General features: G+C 40.1%; 1 protein-coding gene across 1 annotated transcript in view; it reads right to left on the bottom strand.

The window, feature by feature from the left end:
* LOC127579359 (ABC transporter B family member 1-like) overlaps positions 1 to 16,356 on the bottom strand; it is a 116,046-nt gene extending 99,690 nt beyond the window's left edge. The window contains exons 1-6 of the mRNA XM_052032100.1: positions 16,238 to 16,356; positions 13,731 to 13,872; positions 9,413 to 9,693; positions 7,419 to 7,501; positions 5,166 to 5,270; positions 3,800 to 3,911 (exon numbers count right to left, since the gene is read on the bottom strand). Of these exons, the coding sequence (XP_051888060.1) occupies positions 3,800 to 3,887 (88 nt within the window). The 5' untranslated portion in view covers positions 3,888 to 3,911; positions 5,166 to 5,270; positions 7,419 to 7,501; ... (1 more) ...; positions 13,731 to 13,872; positions 16,238 to 16,356. The remainder of the gene's footprint in view (positions 1 to 3,799; positions 3,912 to 5,165; positions 5,271 to 7,418; positions 7,502 to 9,412; positions 9,694 to 13,730; positions 13,873 to 16,237) is intronic.
* Positions 16,357 to 16,697: the final 341 nt, after the last annotated feature.

The raw sequence follows: 16,697 nt of genomic DNA, 5'->3' as shown, positions 1-16,697 counted from the left end.
TACAAAACCTCATGAAGGGACAGTAGATATACAAAGACTTCAATGTTTGAAAGCTTAAACAAATGAGCATGATTAATTGTAAAGGCTCTGGAAGGACGCAAGAGAAACTTCTTTTGTTTTTATAGAGGCTATAGAAAGACATGTCAACATTAATAGAGGCTAAAGGAATAGTTGAAGGAAAGGAAAATAAAGGGAATTGAAACTGTACCGGCACATGGGATTAGAACAACTGCTTATGTGAAGGAATATAACAATGAGACTGACTCTCTTCAATCGCTTCATCACATTTCCTGACGTAAAAGTCTGACCATTTCTTCAAAAGTTTAAAATTCAGACTGTGTTCTTTTGCTGCTGGCTACAAAACTCAGATCATACAACAAGATGGCAGAAGGGACTTGCCTGTTACTATCACCCTGTAACTCACCCCCCCCCAACACCCACCCCAGCCCTCACTGCATGCTCCCCCCACCAAGTCTGATATTAGGATGTCAGCCTTATCCAGCTAAGAGTCAAAGTCACTGTTGAAGAGAACTTACCCCCAGCATCCATCTGGTTAAGTTCAGACTGCTCACTCTGGGGTATTGTGTCACAAGATGTCACCTACTCATACCAGTCGAAAATGTTTCAGTTTATATCAACAATTTTACAGCTATAATTAACAATTCTATCTACTCATGACTGCTAGTGCTGACCAAAGACCAAATTAACAACCTCAAACTTTTGAGAAAGGTAGATGCTTCCAAATAAAAGTGCTCAGAGCATAAAAATCTAAATTGCTGCCAGATTTAAATAGGTAGTTTATTACTTTTATGATATTGGAATCTTCATTTTGAGTTGGGTCAGCAGGCAAAAGGCAAAAAGTCTAACATAATTGCAGAAAATGTTGCAGAGAAGTATGTAAGAAAATTACAAGCAAATGACAATGAACTGCATAAATCAATACATAGAACAGAAGTTTAACATCAAACGTAAAGATGAACATCAATTAAACTAAAGAAAATACAAATTAAAATGCAGCAAATGCAAATAAGCTAATTTCAGGCTTCTAAGGTCAAGGATCAAATCAGCCCATTGGTATCATCTTTTGCCCCTTAAGATCATGCCACACAGATGCCAGTTCTTTCTTTCCTTACCCAAATTACCTTATCTCAGGTATACTAGAAGGAATGTGTACATATTGATAAGCAAAAAACATGCTGAAAAATTGAAATGAAACCAGAAAATGCTGGTAACTCTCAGCAGATCAGTCTGCATCTGTGGAGGGATAGTTAACCTTTCAGGTCTTTGATCTTTCATGAATCCAAAATATTAACCCTGTTTCTGTCTCCACAGATGGTGTCTAGCCTGCTGAGTATTTCAATTTTAATTTCAAATTTGCACGGTAATGGTTTGCTATTCTATAGCCAAAAAACTTCCAATGGTTTTGCTCATGGCAATTTGGAGGACGCTGTCTTTAATACAGTTTTACAGCATCAGTCGCTGATTTGTAATCTCTGATAAATCAAATAATGCTTGATAGGAGTTTTTGTATTGTTTGCATACACAAAAAATGTGTATATCAGTGCCCCTGATGTCTACTAAATTATTGGTGTGGGGGGGGGAGAGAAGGGTGTGGAGGAGAAGTGCAGATACTACCACTTCTAGGTTCCTCTCCAAATCATGCACTATCCCCTGATTTGGATCTATATAGCCAATCTTTCACTGTCATTGGATCCAAATCCTGGAACTCCCTCCCCAACAGTACTGTGGGAGTACCTTTACCAAAACGGCAGCAACTGCAGTGATTCAGGAAGACAGCTCATCACCAATCAAAGGCAATTAGGCATGGGAAATGCATGCTAGCCTCTGATTCCTAGTTCCAAGATTTATAAAAAAAAAACATTGGTTTCATTCTACAGATAATTTTGGCTCTCTTCTTCCATCCTGAAGCTAAGGACAAAGAAAATCCATGTCAAAGATCTGTCAAGACAGGGAAGTAATAGATAGATTACAAGATATGCTTTAGTACAGTTGGGAAGTGCAGCAGCGATCCACTGAATGATACATTCCATCACAACACCTGATCACACAAACGATGGTACATCTGGACCCTCAAGCAATTGCAGCTCCATCCCCATCATTTATGGAAGTTAGTGCAGGAACTGAGGTTTGGTTACAGATGGGAACTGTTAGCATTGTGATTGGTGCTTCTGAGAACAATGATCAAAATTGGCTCTTGACTTGGAGTCCTTCTCATCAAAGAGGGAAATAAAAGGGGCTTGCATCAGTGGATCCAAGTTTAGAATTCCAGGGACTGCTTTCATTTTAAAATGGATTAGGAGCCTCCGTGTGTGGTGATACTGCCAATTGAACTGTCTCATGGCAGATGAGAAAGATTGTAACAGTCGAAATTTTACGATAGTCAACATCTTCCTATCAATGAAACCATCTGGACTGCAGTGGAAACATTGCAGTGTACATAATATATAACCTTGTTTCATCAGTACAACCTTCAAATAGTTAAGCCCTTTCTATGAGCAATGCAAGGGCCAAGTAACATTGAGGCTGGCAATGGGAAAATAGTCTTCAAGTTATTTTTAAATGAATTTAGTGTTTATTAAAGAAATGCAAACTAAAATCAGAACAATTCCTGCTTAGTGACTTAAGTACAAAATTCTACTGAACTTCAAAGCAGAAAGCTCAGTTTTTTTAAATATAAAAGGTAGAATTACTAGGATATTTCATTTCTAAGGTCGCTACTAATATATCACTAACTTTTATGTACATTAGAACTATTAGCACAAAGGGCTAGTTTCCATCATGTCTTAGATCAAAGCATAAGTTGACCATGAAATACATGTGTCACATACTAGACACATTAGACAATTTGGCTGCTTATTTTCTGAAAACAGCATCAATGCACCCTCTGGTGGATAGCATTGAATTATACACTTCAATTTGGAAATAGGAGGATTTACTTATCAGGTCATGCTCCCTGCACCCAATCACCACCTACAACAAAATTACCATACTGTACATCCACACCTGCATTTACCTAGTCCAGATGCAGAAAGCCTACCATTCTGGATTCCAGTGGTGTGGTCTTAGCAGCAGTGGGGCATCCAGTGTCGCAATGAGGGGAACCTATCCCCAAAACCCCACTCAACATTTTAACAGCTGACAAAACCTGCACAGCTTTCCTCGCCGTAAAATTTGCATGTGATTATTTTACTAGTTTTTTTTTTAAAAACATCTTTGACAGCTAAAAGCTACTAAAGATTGAATTAGAACAAAATTTATTGAAATATTTTAACAAAATAGTTCACTAAAATACCTCAAACACTCGATCACTAAATTAATCAAAATATTTTTTTAAAAACCCATCTTCTGATTTGCCTCCCAATCCACGGCCCACAATGTCCACTAAAATCAATGGGCCTCAGATCCTGCACCAGATTAACCTGGCACAAGATCCAAGAAGCAATTTCCTAGCATAATACTGGGACCACAGCAAGGTGGAACTCTGCTGCTGGGCTTCATGTATTCCGCATTTGATAGCAAATGCAAAGGAAATCCTGGGCTGACTGCCCAATAAAGGGCTAAACACTGGTTGTTCTGTTTGGAACTTCCAGCATGACCCAGCAAGACCTGGCTTATTGACATTTTTGTCTCAGGTGTGAACAGTCTAATACAAATGATATTTTTATCATAAGCTAGCCTTCAACCATTTTTACCAATTTCCTCAAATTCATTGATTTCTGGCTTATTACCATTTCTACATCAAGCATTTCACTGCTACAAAAGAAAATAATTCACGTACCCATTGATTCCATAGCCGAATCAATGACCTTGCCAAAGAAAAATGGAGCCACTATCTGTGAAAGACAGGAGACAACAAGTGCCAGCATCCCACCAATACAAAGCCAAATTTCCTGTGGTAGAAGAAAATATTTTCTGGTTACTTAAATTGTGAATGTGATATGCATGTGGCAATCTCCAACTAGTAATTTTGCACTAAGGGAAGCATTTAATTTTACACAAATCAGAGTAAGTATTTTAAGATACAGAGAAGATCAGTTGGAGCTTATCCAGTTCTTTAAATGCACCAGTTATAGAAATATGAAAATGGTGCAAAATATATTAAATCTATTAATACTTTTTCTAAATTTTAGATATTAAAATTCAATCTTCAATATATATATTTAAAGATCAAGCTCGAGGGACTTAATGCTCTATATCTGTTTCCATCAGTTAATTATACTTATTGCCTAACATTTACTACCTACTTTCTAATAAATTAACATACCAAGTTCATCTCTTCCAATAACTGGAATTTCAATAGGCCTAATTAAATAAGACGAAGCAAGAGGAATTGGGCACTTGAAGATTCAAAAGCTGAGCCACAGATCTAAAGAATTTGGTGGCTTTAAATATCCATGGGGCAATTTGCCACAGTGGTTCTCAGCACTTGTTCTTAATCACTTAAGATCTACAGAAAACCCAAAAACATGTATAACTGTTTTCCAAGAGTTTTTTAAATGGGGCTTCTGCCAGTAACAGGAGAACCCCGTCAACTCTGCCTAAAGAAACACTTTTCTTTTAATTATTCCAAAATAAACTTTATTCATATAAAAGACAAACTATATACAATTTTAAAACAGTGCAAGCCTTTACATTCTTGTACAGATCATTCATTAGTGTTACCTTTTTATATAAAAACAGCACAGATGCCACACGTGTGGCTCCCTGGGGGCTACCCAGTCCCATATTTACAATATTTAGGGGCTTTCTCACCTGACCCCGTCCCTCCCTCTCCAGTGGCAGAACCCCCCTAAACTGTAGTCCTTCCCCCCACCTAAAGAAACATTTATTGTAGTTAAGGCAAGTAATCCACACTTCATAAACCGGAATTTCCAGAGTCTCTTTTACAAAGTCACACTTCATAGTGAAGATAGCAGTTCTGAAATTCACAGGATATGCGCAAAATGTCTTACCCACTTATTTAATTAAAAATAATATAATTTTCATTTAAACAATGAACCAGGAGTTCCTTAAAACATGATTATTAAACAGCATTATTTCTGAACTATTCAAGGCATGCAAATAGGATTACGTGTTGAATGCAAAGTGAACTTCTTATATCTAATTTGAAAATACTTATTGAGAACACAATAAACAATACTCACATCCTTGGCCAACGAGAAGAGACGCTTAAGATCAGCTTTACTTTTTGGTCCCTTTCTTCTTCAATGCTTTGCACAATACGGAAAATCTGCAACCTTCTCAGAAACCTGAGACACAAAGCAGTAATTAAAGACAATGACAACTAATTATCCCAACTAGAAACTTACAGTTATTCAAACTCCCTTATATACTGAACACATGGAGTACATACAATCAAAAGAATGGTTACAGAATGCAAGGAAACCATTTGGTCTATGCATGCCATCTTTCTGCAAGATCGTCAGTTCCATTTCCCACCTGTCTATTTTTCTCCTTTACACATCCGTCCAATTCACGTTTGCAAACAATGACTGAATCTTTTCCCAGCATCCTTTCAGGCAGTGAATTCCAGATCATGACTACTCACTGCATGAAACTACTCACCGCGCCTCTTCTACCAATCATTTTTACATTAAGTCTAAGGCTTTTTGGTTCTTCAATGATTGTTGAGATCACAATGGTGGAAGAACCAAATGTCCAAATGAACCAAAACCAAATGTTCATAATGTCTTAGATTGCTCGTGCTTTGAACACCTCTTTTAAATCATCTCTCAGTATTTCCCACTCCCACAAGAATAACACTAACATCTCAAGTCTATCAAAGTAACCTAAGTCCATCATTCCCAAGACCATTCTATTAAATCTTTTGGTAGCTTCTAAAAATCCTTCCTAGTACAGTGACCAGAATTGGATGCAATATTCTAATGGCAGCTGAACTAGTGCTCTGAGAATTAACATAAGCTTCTTGCATTTAGTCTACATTTATTTTGCCCTTCCTCATTCTTCTTAGCAAAATGCTTCACAGTTACATTTCTCCATTAAATTTCATCTGCCATCTATCTCCCCATTCCACCCAGCCTATCTATATCCTCAAGTCCATCACCATCCTTCTCACCGTTACCATATTAAGTTTTGAAATTCTGAAATAGAACCCAGGTTATTAACTTATAACATGCATGAAACAGTGGCCATCTTTTATTCCCTGGCTACAGTGGCCAATTTACCTACCAGCCCGCACGTCTTTGAGATGTGGGTGGAAAATGGAGCACCCCGAAGAAGTCTACACAATCACAGGGTCAATGCGTAACTCTGCACACAGACAGAACCCAAGGTCAGGATTAAACCCGGGTCTTTGGCACGGTGAGGCAGTGTCTCTACTAGCTGTGTCACTATGCTATCCATAAGTCTTACTCTTATAGTTAAAACTCTTACAGTTCCTGTACCTTTCAATTCCATACAAAATTAGATCCTTCTCTAAGTCTTTCCCACAGGCCAGGACCTATTGAATATACCCAAAAGAGTAATGGTACTTCAATGATTTCATAAATCTAGAGTTAAGAAACACATCTTCCCAAATATTCTTTAATCAGTACTATTACTTGCCTTCTTCCTTGCTTGAATGTCTTGAATCCTTGAAAATTCATCACTTAATCCCATCCTGAGGTAGGAACTATGCTATCACCATATGATGATCCTATGCATCGATATGTGCTATAGTTTACCATGCTTTGTACATTTGGATATGTGCACTGTAAAGTCATCTGCTTTGTCTGACTACCCGTCTCTGTCACTCCACTCAAAACCAATGATAAATATTAAAACTGTCCTAATTTTGATACAAGTGGGAAAAGTAATCATTTATTTACTATTTTTTGGATCTCTCTCAAAGTGTTCCTAATCGCTTCACCTACAAATATTTAACATCAACATGTAATCACCGTCCTCTACTTCACTGGCACAACAGTGTTTTAACCACAGCAAAATTTCAAGGAAAAGTGCCCAGCTATTATATTTTTGGTGGTGTCAGTAAGGGAAGATTGCAGGCAGAAACACCAAGAGATTCCCCAGATTTTGTTGGAAGTTACCACAGATCTCTTACATCTGGCTACAGATAAAAATGTAGCACACTTTCCATGCATTCTAGACTAGCATGTCCTTTAAGCAAGAATGAGATTTTAATAATAGGTTCTGCTTCATACTTAAATTAGTATTTTCACAGATGGACCATTGCTTTAACATCAATTTTCATCACAGACAATCCTGCTTTGCAGTTTTATCTGGTCACTTTGCCAGGTATTACTGCTAAATTTATGCCCAGGACATAAAAATTCAGAAGCAATTAGATCAAAATTTACACTGCAACAGAACAAAATAGAACTTTTTTTAAATTAAAAGATGCACTTTAGTGTTTTTTCAACCATTTCAGTGTCCATTACCTGTTACAAAAAACACAAAAGGGGAACTCAACCAGGCTGAAGACCAAGGTAGAAATACAAACAATCTTGAATGTTAGATGCATCTGTCAATGGGAAACAAAGTCTCATTTAAAACAATTCAGTTTACATAATTAGATATTAAAAAAGTTTTTCTAACCTCACAAGAACAATAAAATACATGATTTTATACGGGATAACATATTACTTAGTGACTATTACATGACTATAAACAAAGAAGTCTGGATAACCTGCAGCTTATCTAGATTTCAAAGAAGTCAATGTTTTTTTAATTTGGCAAATATATAGTGGAACCCATTTTACAAGATCAAATGCTGAAAGAAACTATGGGCTCTCAAATGACATGATTCCTCATTTGAAAGAACAGTATGAAGCAAGAGACCAAGTAGCCCAACGCTAATGGCTTATTATAACAGATAACTTCTCACTAGAACCCATAAAGTTAGTCATCACACAATATGTTAAGTAAAATTTCAAACTGTTTCTGTATAAAAATTCTTCTTGACATGAAATGTAAAGCTGGTTACCCATATACAAACTTAAATAATTAAAAAGTATTATTCAAATCAAAGCACCTCTGAGTTTGGTTCCTCAGCTTGCAGGGAAATTGCAGAAGTAAAGATTATTGTTACATTAAAAAGATCAGAAAATACTTGCACAATAATTTTGGATGGGGGGGCAGGAAGGGGGGGGAATTATTTTACTCCATGTGTAAGGGCTTATGGAATAAACTAACAGGCAGTCCAATGGATGCCGAGTAAGATTGATGTGTGACAAAAGAGTGGTGGGGTATGAACCTGATTCAGCCAAGCAAAACAATCAAATTGATGTATCAATCAAAAATAAGGCAACCATACATTACCCAGGGGGCGGGGGGGTTACATTCCTAGAAAATGATCAGTATCACAATTCTTCATAACGCAAAGCCATGTTATCTGCATTGAGAGTTGTGGTTCATTTCCTTTTATTTTCCTACATAAATTCTATAAGAACAAATCTCATTCCATATCTCAAATTTCTGAGTAGCACCTTGTGAATTATGTAAGGGTGAATTTGCTGTTAGCCATATAGCAGTAATGCAGGGTTTTAATAGTTTTTAAAATAACTCCAACATTCAGAGGCATTTAAAAACTATTAAAATTGGTGTAAATAATTAAAAATTAACAATACAAAGAATAGAGTTAATCAAAATCACATTATCCTTAATGTTCAGTAAGTGCTTTAAAGGGGAAAATTAAAAAATAACATACTTTTCCTAATCCACTGACCAAGATTCATCACTGGAATACATGGGATTTTCAATCTTTTGCCGGTCTAACTCAGTGCAAGATTGGCAAAGTAATTCACCAATATAGCAGGGAACCCTACTAAGGCCAAGCTTTGCCAATGGACTCCATGGGGATTCCAGCCACAGAGCACAGTAACAGATAGTAATGCTGCTGCCTCACAGCTCCGACAATTCAGATTCCGGTTCCAATCCGACTTCCAGTGCTTTGTGTGTGGAATTTGCACGTTTTCTTTGTGACCACACTTCCATGTACTTCAGATTCCTCCCATAATCGCACAGTCAGGCTGGCTGATGGGTAATTTAAAATAGCCAATTACCGTCGCGTAATGGGTGGTATGAGAATCGAAATGGAGTTCATAGGCAACCGAGAGAAAATAGGTTACTAGGAAATATGAATGGGATTGTTCCAAGAGCCAGCATAGACTCAATGGGCCAAACAGCCACCTTTTAAGTTGTAAGGAAATATAAAGTAACGAACAAAATATGCAATAGCGTCTTTAACTCAGCAAGTCTCAAACATACAGCATATATCCAGTATTTACTCCCAGGGAATGTCCAAACTCTGGTGGTTCCATAGCAAGGAAGATACAAGGAAAATATATACCCTGTATGCCCTACTGTTAATAAGGCAAATCTACAGCTCTCAATACAAGTTTAATAAATTACACTGATCAAAAGAAGCATTTACCTCTTTATAGCTCTGTGTTACAAGGACCGTAATTCCTTTGGCCATTGTGTATGCAACCCAGAGACCCGAGATGGTGAAGCTAATCAGGTGCAGGAGCTCCCTTTTCCGTTTAAGATTGGAATTGTTAAGATCGTCAATCTGTTTCAGGGCAATAGACTCCATCGTCAAGTAAATTACAATAAGAATACATGTTTTCATTGTGCAAAATGCTGCAAGATCAAAGGTTGACTTCCAGAAGCACCACTTAAGTACATCGTTTTCCAAATAGTGAGAGCGACCACCTTAAAAAGTAAACAGGTAAAATAAAAAGTCATAGTGAAAATGAATGGAAGACAATGCCACAGAACTGCCATTTAAGAAAAAACTTTCTATTCTTTACATAAAAAATGAAATACATGCATCTTTTATTTTTAAATGTCAATTGTAAGCTTTTAAAATTTCTTACATACTATTTCTGTATTTGAATATAACTAAAATTTTATCAATGCCATATCTTTCCTTTTTTTTAAATTGATACCTAATAAAAATGGTTATCATTTTAAACAAATACAAATAAGATTTTACTAAATATCCAAAATATTCTGAATGGAACATCTGGTGTGGAACAATTTTCTCCTGTTCAATAAATGGACATATTCAAGGTGAACCAAGTGAACTTCACTCCCCAGATACAACTTTATTGAAAACATAATACTATATCAAACAACTGCTCAAAATTTTTCCAATTCCAAACTCACCCCACCCAGTTACTTCCTTTTACACAGTAGCGTAGCAGTTAGTGTAACGCTATTACGGCACCAGCGACCCGAGTTCAATTCCTGCCGCTGTCTGTATGGACTTTCTATGTTCTCCCCATGTCTGCATGGGTTTCCTCCCACATTACAAAGATGTACAGGTTAGGAGCTGTGGGCATGCTGTGTTGGCACCGGAAGAGTGGCGACACTTGCAGGCTGCCCCCAGCACATACTCAATAACACAAAAAGACATTTCATCACAAGTCGATGTACATGTGACTAATAAATAAGTTATATCTTATGTTGTGTTCCATGAGACGGTCACTGACACCACTGCCCTCCATCATAATATTTAAGTGGCAAATTGTCATGCGAGATTGTAATTAATGATCATCGGAAGAATACTTCTTCGCAACTTATTTCAGCTACAGTTGTCATATGACATCTACACACAATAGATAACAACAAGCAGAAGGAAGATGTTTTTTCCCTCTTACAAGATAAAATATCACTTCAGGTAAAATCAAGGCAAGACTGCACAAATATGATATTGAATATGTAAACTTAATTTCTGATGGTCAAAAATTTTAATCACATAATCACTGTATAGTTTCATTCTAAAACTATTCAGCACAAGTTCAACCTTTTGATTCTGGGAATGATTAAAAACTAAAATCACTAAAGTCAACTATTAATTCCAAATTTAGCAATCACCCAGCTCTGGCCCAGAAACTGGCAACATTAACAAGAAACAAGGTAAAAATCTTATGCAATTGGGCCTACTAATGACTTTGACAGGTATTGCTTTATTGCATCCATATGCTCACATTAATTAATTTTTTCATCCACGCAAGTCTAGCATTTCCTAGTTCTAATGAAAGGTCACCGACCTGAAACATTAACTCTCTCACAACAGATGTTTCCAGCATTTTCTGTGTGTTTGCTTCATCACGATAAGGAATAATACATTAACCCTGGAAATTTGCATCTCCTTTGAAAGTTTATTTAGTATGTCAGCACTGATTAGGATTAAAAGCTTATTGAAAGAATGTATAAGATTCAGTTAAATTACAACAATCAGATTGAAAGCTCTTCTGTCCTGCCCCATCCAGTCATGAATAACTGTTGATAATTAAACAACCAGGGAAGAATAGTTGCATGAATGCCTCCATCATCAATGGCAAAGCCAATATGCAAGTCCAAAAAATCACAGCTGAGACATTTGCAATCAGTCTCATCCAGAAGTGCAAGGTGGATGATCCATCTCAGTCTTTTCCCATGGTCCAACCACCAAAACCCGTCTTCCACCAACTTGCTCAAATCAAAAGAAAGGCTTGATTTAGTGGATACAAATTAAACTGTCAGCCGTCACTATAATCTAGTTACACCTCAAGACTAACCAGGTTTCTAGTACAGCTACAACACTAACATCAATTTGACAATGCAGAAAATTACCCAGGAATGTCACCATCACAAAATGCAGAACAATCCCAATCCTGCCCATTAACACCCCATCAAGCTACCCTCAATCATCAGTGAAATGATCCCATCACCAATGCTATTAAGCAACACTTACTCACCAATAACCAGCTTACCAATGCTTGAACTAGGTTTTACTGGGACTACTTGATAACATACTTCATGACCACCATGTTACAATGGGCAAAAGAAATCTAGAGGCAATTTGAAAGTATCTGCAAAACACACAAAGGCAGCTTTTGACCTCATGGCATCAAGCAGCTCAATAAAACTTATCAATGGGAATCAAAAGGATACAGATTCACTGCCAGGAGTCATGTCTCGATGAGAAAGGTGGCATACTGGTTAAGTAACAAGCAGTCAGATGCCTAGATCAAAGATCTGGAAACATGATCAAAACCCACAATGGCAGCTGGTGAATGCAAACTCATTAACTTTCATCATAACACCAATAACTGTGACAATGAAACAACTGGTTGTGATAGAAATCCATCTGGTTCACAAACATCCTTGAGGGAAAGAAATCTCTCATAATGCTCATCTCTAATTGTCAGAAAGTGGTTAAGTACTAGCCTTGCCACTGATGCTTGCCTTTTCAGTAGAAAATTCCAAAGATTCGCTATGGTCTGTGTGAAGAGATTTCTTCTAATCTTTATACTGAATGGCCAAACCTTCTTTTGAGATTGTGACTCCAGATGCCCCAGACAAGGGAAACATTGCCCCTGCATTTACCACATCAAGCCCCATAAGAATTTTGCACATTACAAGAATACAAAGTGATCTGAATGCAAACTCAAGAGTGTCAAGGTCCAGTCAGCGCACCCTCTCCTCTTATGACAAACCTGCTATCCCAGGAAACTTAACCTTTGCTATAATCCTAAAATCACAAGCATATCCTTCCTCAGGTAGGGAGACCAGACCTGTACACAATAGTCCAGATCCAGTCCCACCAGATAAACAATGCCCAATCTGCTACCTTCAACACCAGAAACATAACTATACCAGATAAATACTATGACTATGGCAGGTAAGAGCTTGTGTAATGACTCAGCTTCCAATTTCCTGAAGTCTCTCTACCATCTTCAGGATACAAGCCAAGAGTATGATACAATACTCACATTCATGACGTGAGTACAATTCCAAAAACAACCAAGAGGCATAACACCATCAGTAGATTGATACCCAATTTACAACCCTAACCATTCATTCCCTTCACGACAACACACTGTGGCCACCATGGGTAGCACCCATATGATGCATTGTCAAAGCTTGCCATAGCTTCCGTGAAAGCATCTCACTGTGACCAGTAACCTCTACTTTCTGAAAAGCCCAAGGTGGCAGGCATTGGGAACACCAAATTTTCCTCCACAGCACACATCTAGGAATTAGATTACTGTTTATTCATAATCACTGATTTCAAATGTTAGAACTCTCCACCTAATAGTATTAAAGCAGTTCCTTCAGCAGGACCGCAGTGCTTCAAGATCATTCATCTCCACCTTATAGAGGTGGAACAAGAATGAGCAACATATGCCAGCCTTACCAGCAACACTTCCATCTCACATGTATGGTGCGTACGAGACAGAGAGGTGATTACATAGAGGTATATAAAACCACGAAGGGCACAGATAGGGTGAATGCATTCAGTCTTTTTCTCAGGGTTGGGGAATCAAGAACGACAGGGCATAGGTTTAAAGTGAGAGGGGAAAGGTTTAAAAGGAACTCGAGAGACAACCTTTTCTTTTACGTAGAGGGTAGTATGTTTATAGAATGAGCTGCCAGAAGGAGTGGTTGAAGCAGGTGCAATGACAACTTTTGGACAGGTAGATGGACAGGAAAGGTTTAGAAGGATATGGGCCAAATGCAGGTAAATGTGACTAGCTTGGTCGGCAAGGACTAGTTAGGCCAAAGGGCCTGTTTCCATGCTGTATGATTCTGTATGAATATAGATACACTATCTGATAACACATTGCTTAATTGTCATGGTATCAAAAACCATCATTATATTAATGCAAATTAATATGCATGTTTTTAATTGCCTGCCTTATGCAGCAATACAAAAAATCAATTACTTCCTGCTGACAACAGTGAGGAAAATGTATTACCTAAAATCCAGAGTATGATGGTAGATATTCCATCCACAAACAGAATAATATTAATAAGAGGGATGAATCTGACAGCAGGCAATCTGTAATAGTATATACCATCTTGTGCCATTCTTCTTGCAGTCTCTCTTATTACATCAGCCTGAAACAAAAAGTAAAACATAAAACTCATCACATGATTTAAACAAATATTTCCCAATTCAGACAGGTATGCAGGCACACACAAACACGCTTCAGGGACAAAACCATTAAAACAAAAGAAAACCATCTTCTATTCTCAACTTCAACATTTTTGACTTAAGCAAATTTACTAGCCACATGCAACATAGCCACATATTAAATAGTCTATTTCAGTGTATTTTCAGTTGCAAACTTTTATCATTACAACACACATTCTATAGAGACAGTGTAATTTTAATTTTTGAATTAAAATGTTTACTCTATTGACAAAAGCCCCAGAAATGTTCTATAAATAATCCATACTTAAAGTACTGACCAAGACAACAAATTACTTGACTGAAGAATTTGAAAGTTCATTGCAAACTTCATGTTAATTTCAATATTTTTTAAAAAACAAGGTTACTAGCAAATAATAGTGGTTTAATAACGCATAGAATCAAGTCCTATAGATACATCTGCTGCAACTTCAAATACTGTTTCATTGGTGGGATGTCATCATACTTTCATTGAAGAGGCAGAGAAAAGATAAGACGTGATCCTAAGCAAATCTGTTTGGAAAGGAAACAAAAATAACATGACTACATTCTGTAAGAGGCACAGTGGACTTTATACAAGATATTGGACTGTTTGCTTAATGAGACAAAACCAGAAGATACCACTCTAAGGGGCAAAGGGCATGTAAAAGATGGCAGTTTCAGAAGTAGCATACGCACAAACAAAAATCCCACTGAGAATCAATCTTGCAAACATCCATTAATTGCGAGATTAACAATTGTATCCCAAAACTGTAGACAGGTAAAAAGAAAACATCCATTAATTTAGCCGCTTTCACCACCTCAGGACACCTTACAGTCAAAATGTACTTTTTGAAGAGAAGTCACAGCTGTCAAGGAACAAACCCAATCAGTATTGCCGTCAATCTAATTTTCGGGTGCAGCCCTCGTCTGAACAACCGACAGCCCCTTTAAACAGCTGCAGCGCATCGGCTTGGACACCCATCCATCTCCCAATGAAGGTACCAGTGATGCAGGCAGAATCTGCAGGCCCTCGCAACACAAAAAAAGCTGCGGATGGATCAACCACACCCCCGATCAGGACGGCCCCCGCACTGTACTGCAACAGACAGGATTACTGAGATGACGGTGCTGCCCTTCACCTGTCCTCAAGCGCCGGCCCTGCTCACACGGAATCCCGAGAGGGTATTTGCGGTCTCAAGTACCGGCCGCTGCGCTCCCACAGTCAGCACTGCGCGGCTGAATGGGAGGTGCGGGTACCGGCAGCACCGCCCCCTTCACTCACTCACTCACCCCCTCCACTCACTCACCAGCCACCTACACCGCCCCCTCCACTCACTCACTCACCAGCCACCTACACCGCCCCCTCCACTCACTCACTCACCAGCCACCTACACCGCCCCCTCCACTCACTCACCAGCCACCTACACGGCCCCCTCCACTCACTCACCCACCAGCCACCTACACGGCCCCCTCCACTCACTCACCCACCAGCCACCTACACCGCCCCTCCACTCACTCACTCACTCACCAGCCACCTACACCGCCCCCCCCACTCACTCACCAGCCACCTACACCGCCCCCTCCACTCACTCACTCACCAGCCACCTACACCGCCCCCTCCACTCACTCACTCACCAGCCACCTACACCGCCCCCTCCACTCACTCACCAGCCACCTACACCGTCCCCTCCACTCACTCACTCACCAGCCACCTACACCGCCCCCTCCACTCACTCACTCACCAGCCACCTACACCGCCCCCTCCACTCACTCACTCACCAGCCACCTACACCGCCCCCTCCACTCACTCACTCACCAGCCACCTACACCGCCCCCTCCACTCACTCACTCACCAGCCACCAACACCGCCCCCTCCACTCACTCACTCACCAGCCACCTACACCGCCCCCTCCACTCACTCACTCACCAGCCACCTACACCGCCCCCTCCACTCACTCACTCACCAGCCACCTACACCGCCCCCTCCACTCACTCACTCACCAGCCACCTACACCGCCCCCTCCACTCACTCACCAGCCACCTACACCGCCCCCTCCACTCACTCACCAGCCACCTACACCGCCCCCTCCACTCACTCACTCACCAGCCACCTACACCGTCCCCTCCACCCACTCACTCACTCACCAGCCACCTACACCGCCCCCTCCACTCACTCACCAGCCACCTACACCGCCCCCTCCACTCACTCACCAGCCACCTACACCGCCCCCTCCACTCACTCACCAGCCACCTACACCGCCCCCTCCACTCACTCACCAGCCACCTACACCGCCCCCTCCACTCACTCACCAGCCACCTACACCGCCCCAACACCGGCCTTCACTCCCAACCTTTCCAGCAGCTGAACCGGAAATCTCCACCACGCTCGCGCCTGGAGGGGAGGGGGGGGGCGGAGCTCCAGGTGCGGAAAGGGGGCGGAGCGCCAGGTGCGGGAGGTGGCGGAGCGCCGAGTGGAGGGGGCGGAGCTCCTGGTGCGGGGGGCGGAGCTCCGTGTGCCCGGGGTGGGGCAGAGCTCCAAGTGCGGGAAGGGGGGCAGAGCTTCAGGCTCACGCCAGGTGCGGGAAACGGCGGAGCTCTGGGTTTGCCAGTAGTACAGAAGGAGCTCAAGTTGGAACCAGGAGCAGAGGTGAGGTTCCAAGTTCACCACACTTATCTCATTTTTAATAATGTATTCTAACATTTTCACCACCGCCACTGTTGCCAGACTCATTGGTCTGTAGTTCCTTGTCTTCCCTTTCATTCTTAATTA

This window comes from Pristis pectinata, chromosome 17, assembly GCF_009764475.1.
Source record: "Pristis pectinata isolate sPriPec2 chromosome 17, sPriPec2.1.pri, whole genome shotgun sequence".
Taxonomy (NCBI): Eukaryota; Metazoa; Chordata; class Chondrichthyes; order Rhinopristiformes; family Pristidae; genus Pristis; species Pristis pectinata.
Note: the sequence above shows the minus strand (reverse complement) of the source record. Positions and strands in the feature narration are given on the sequence as shown.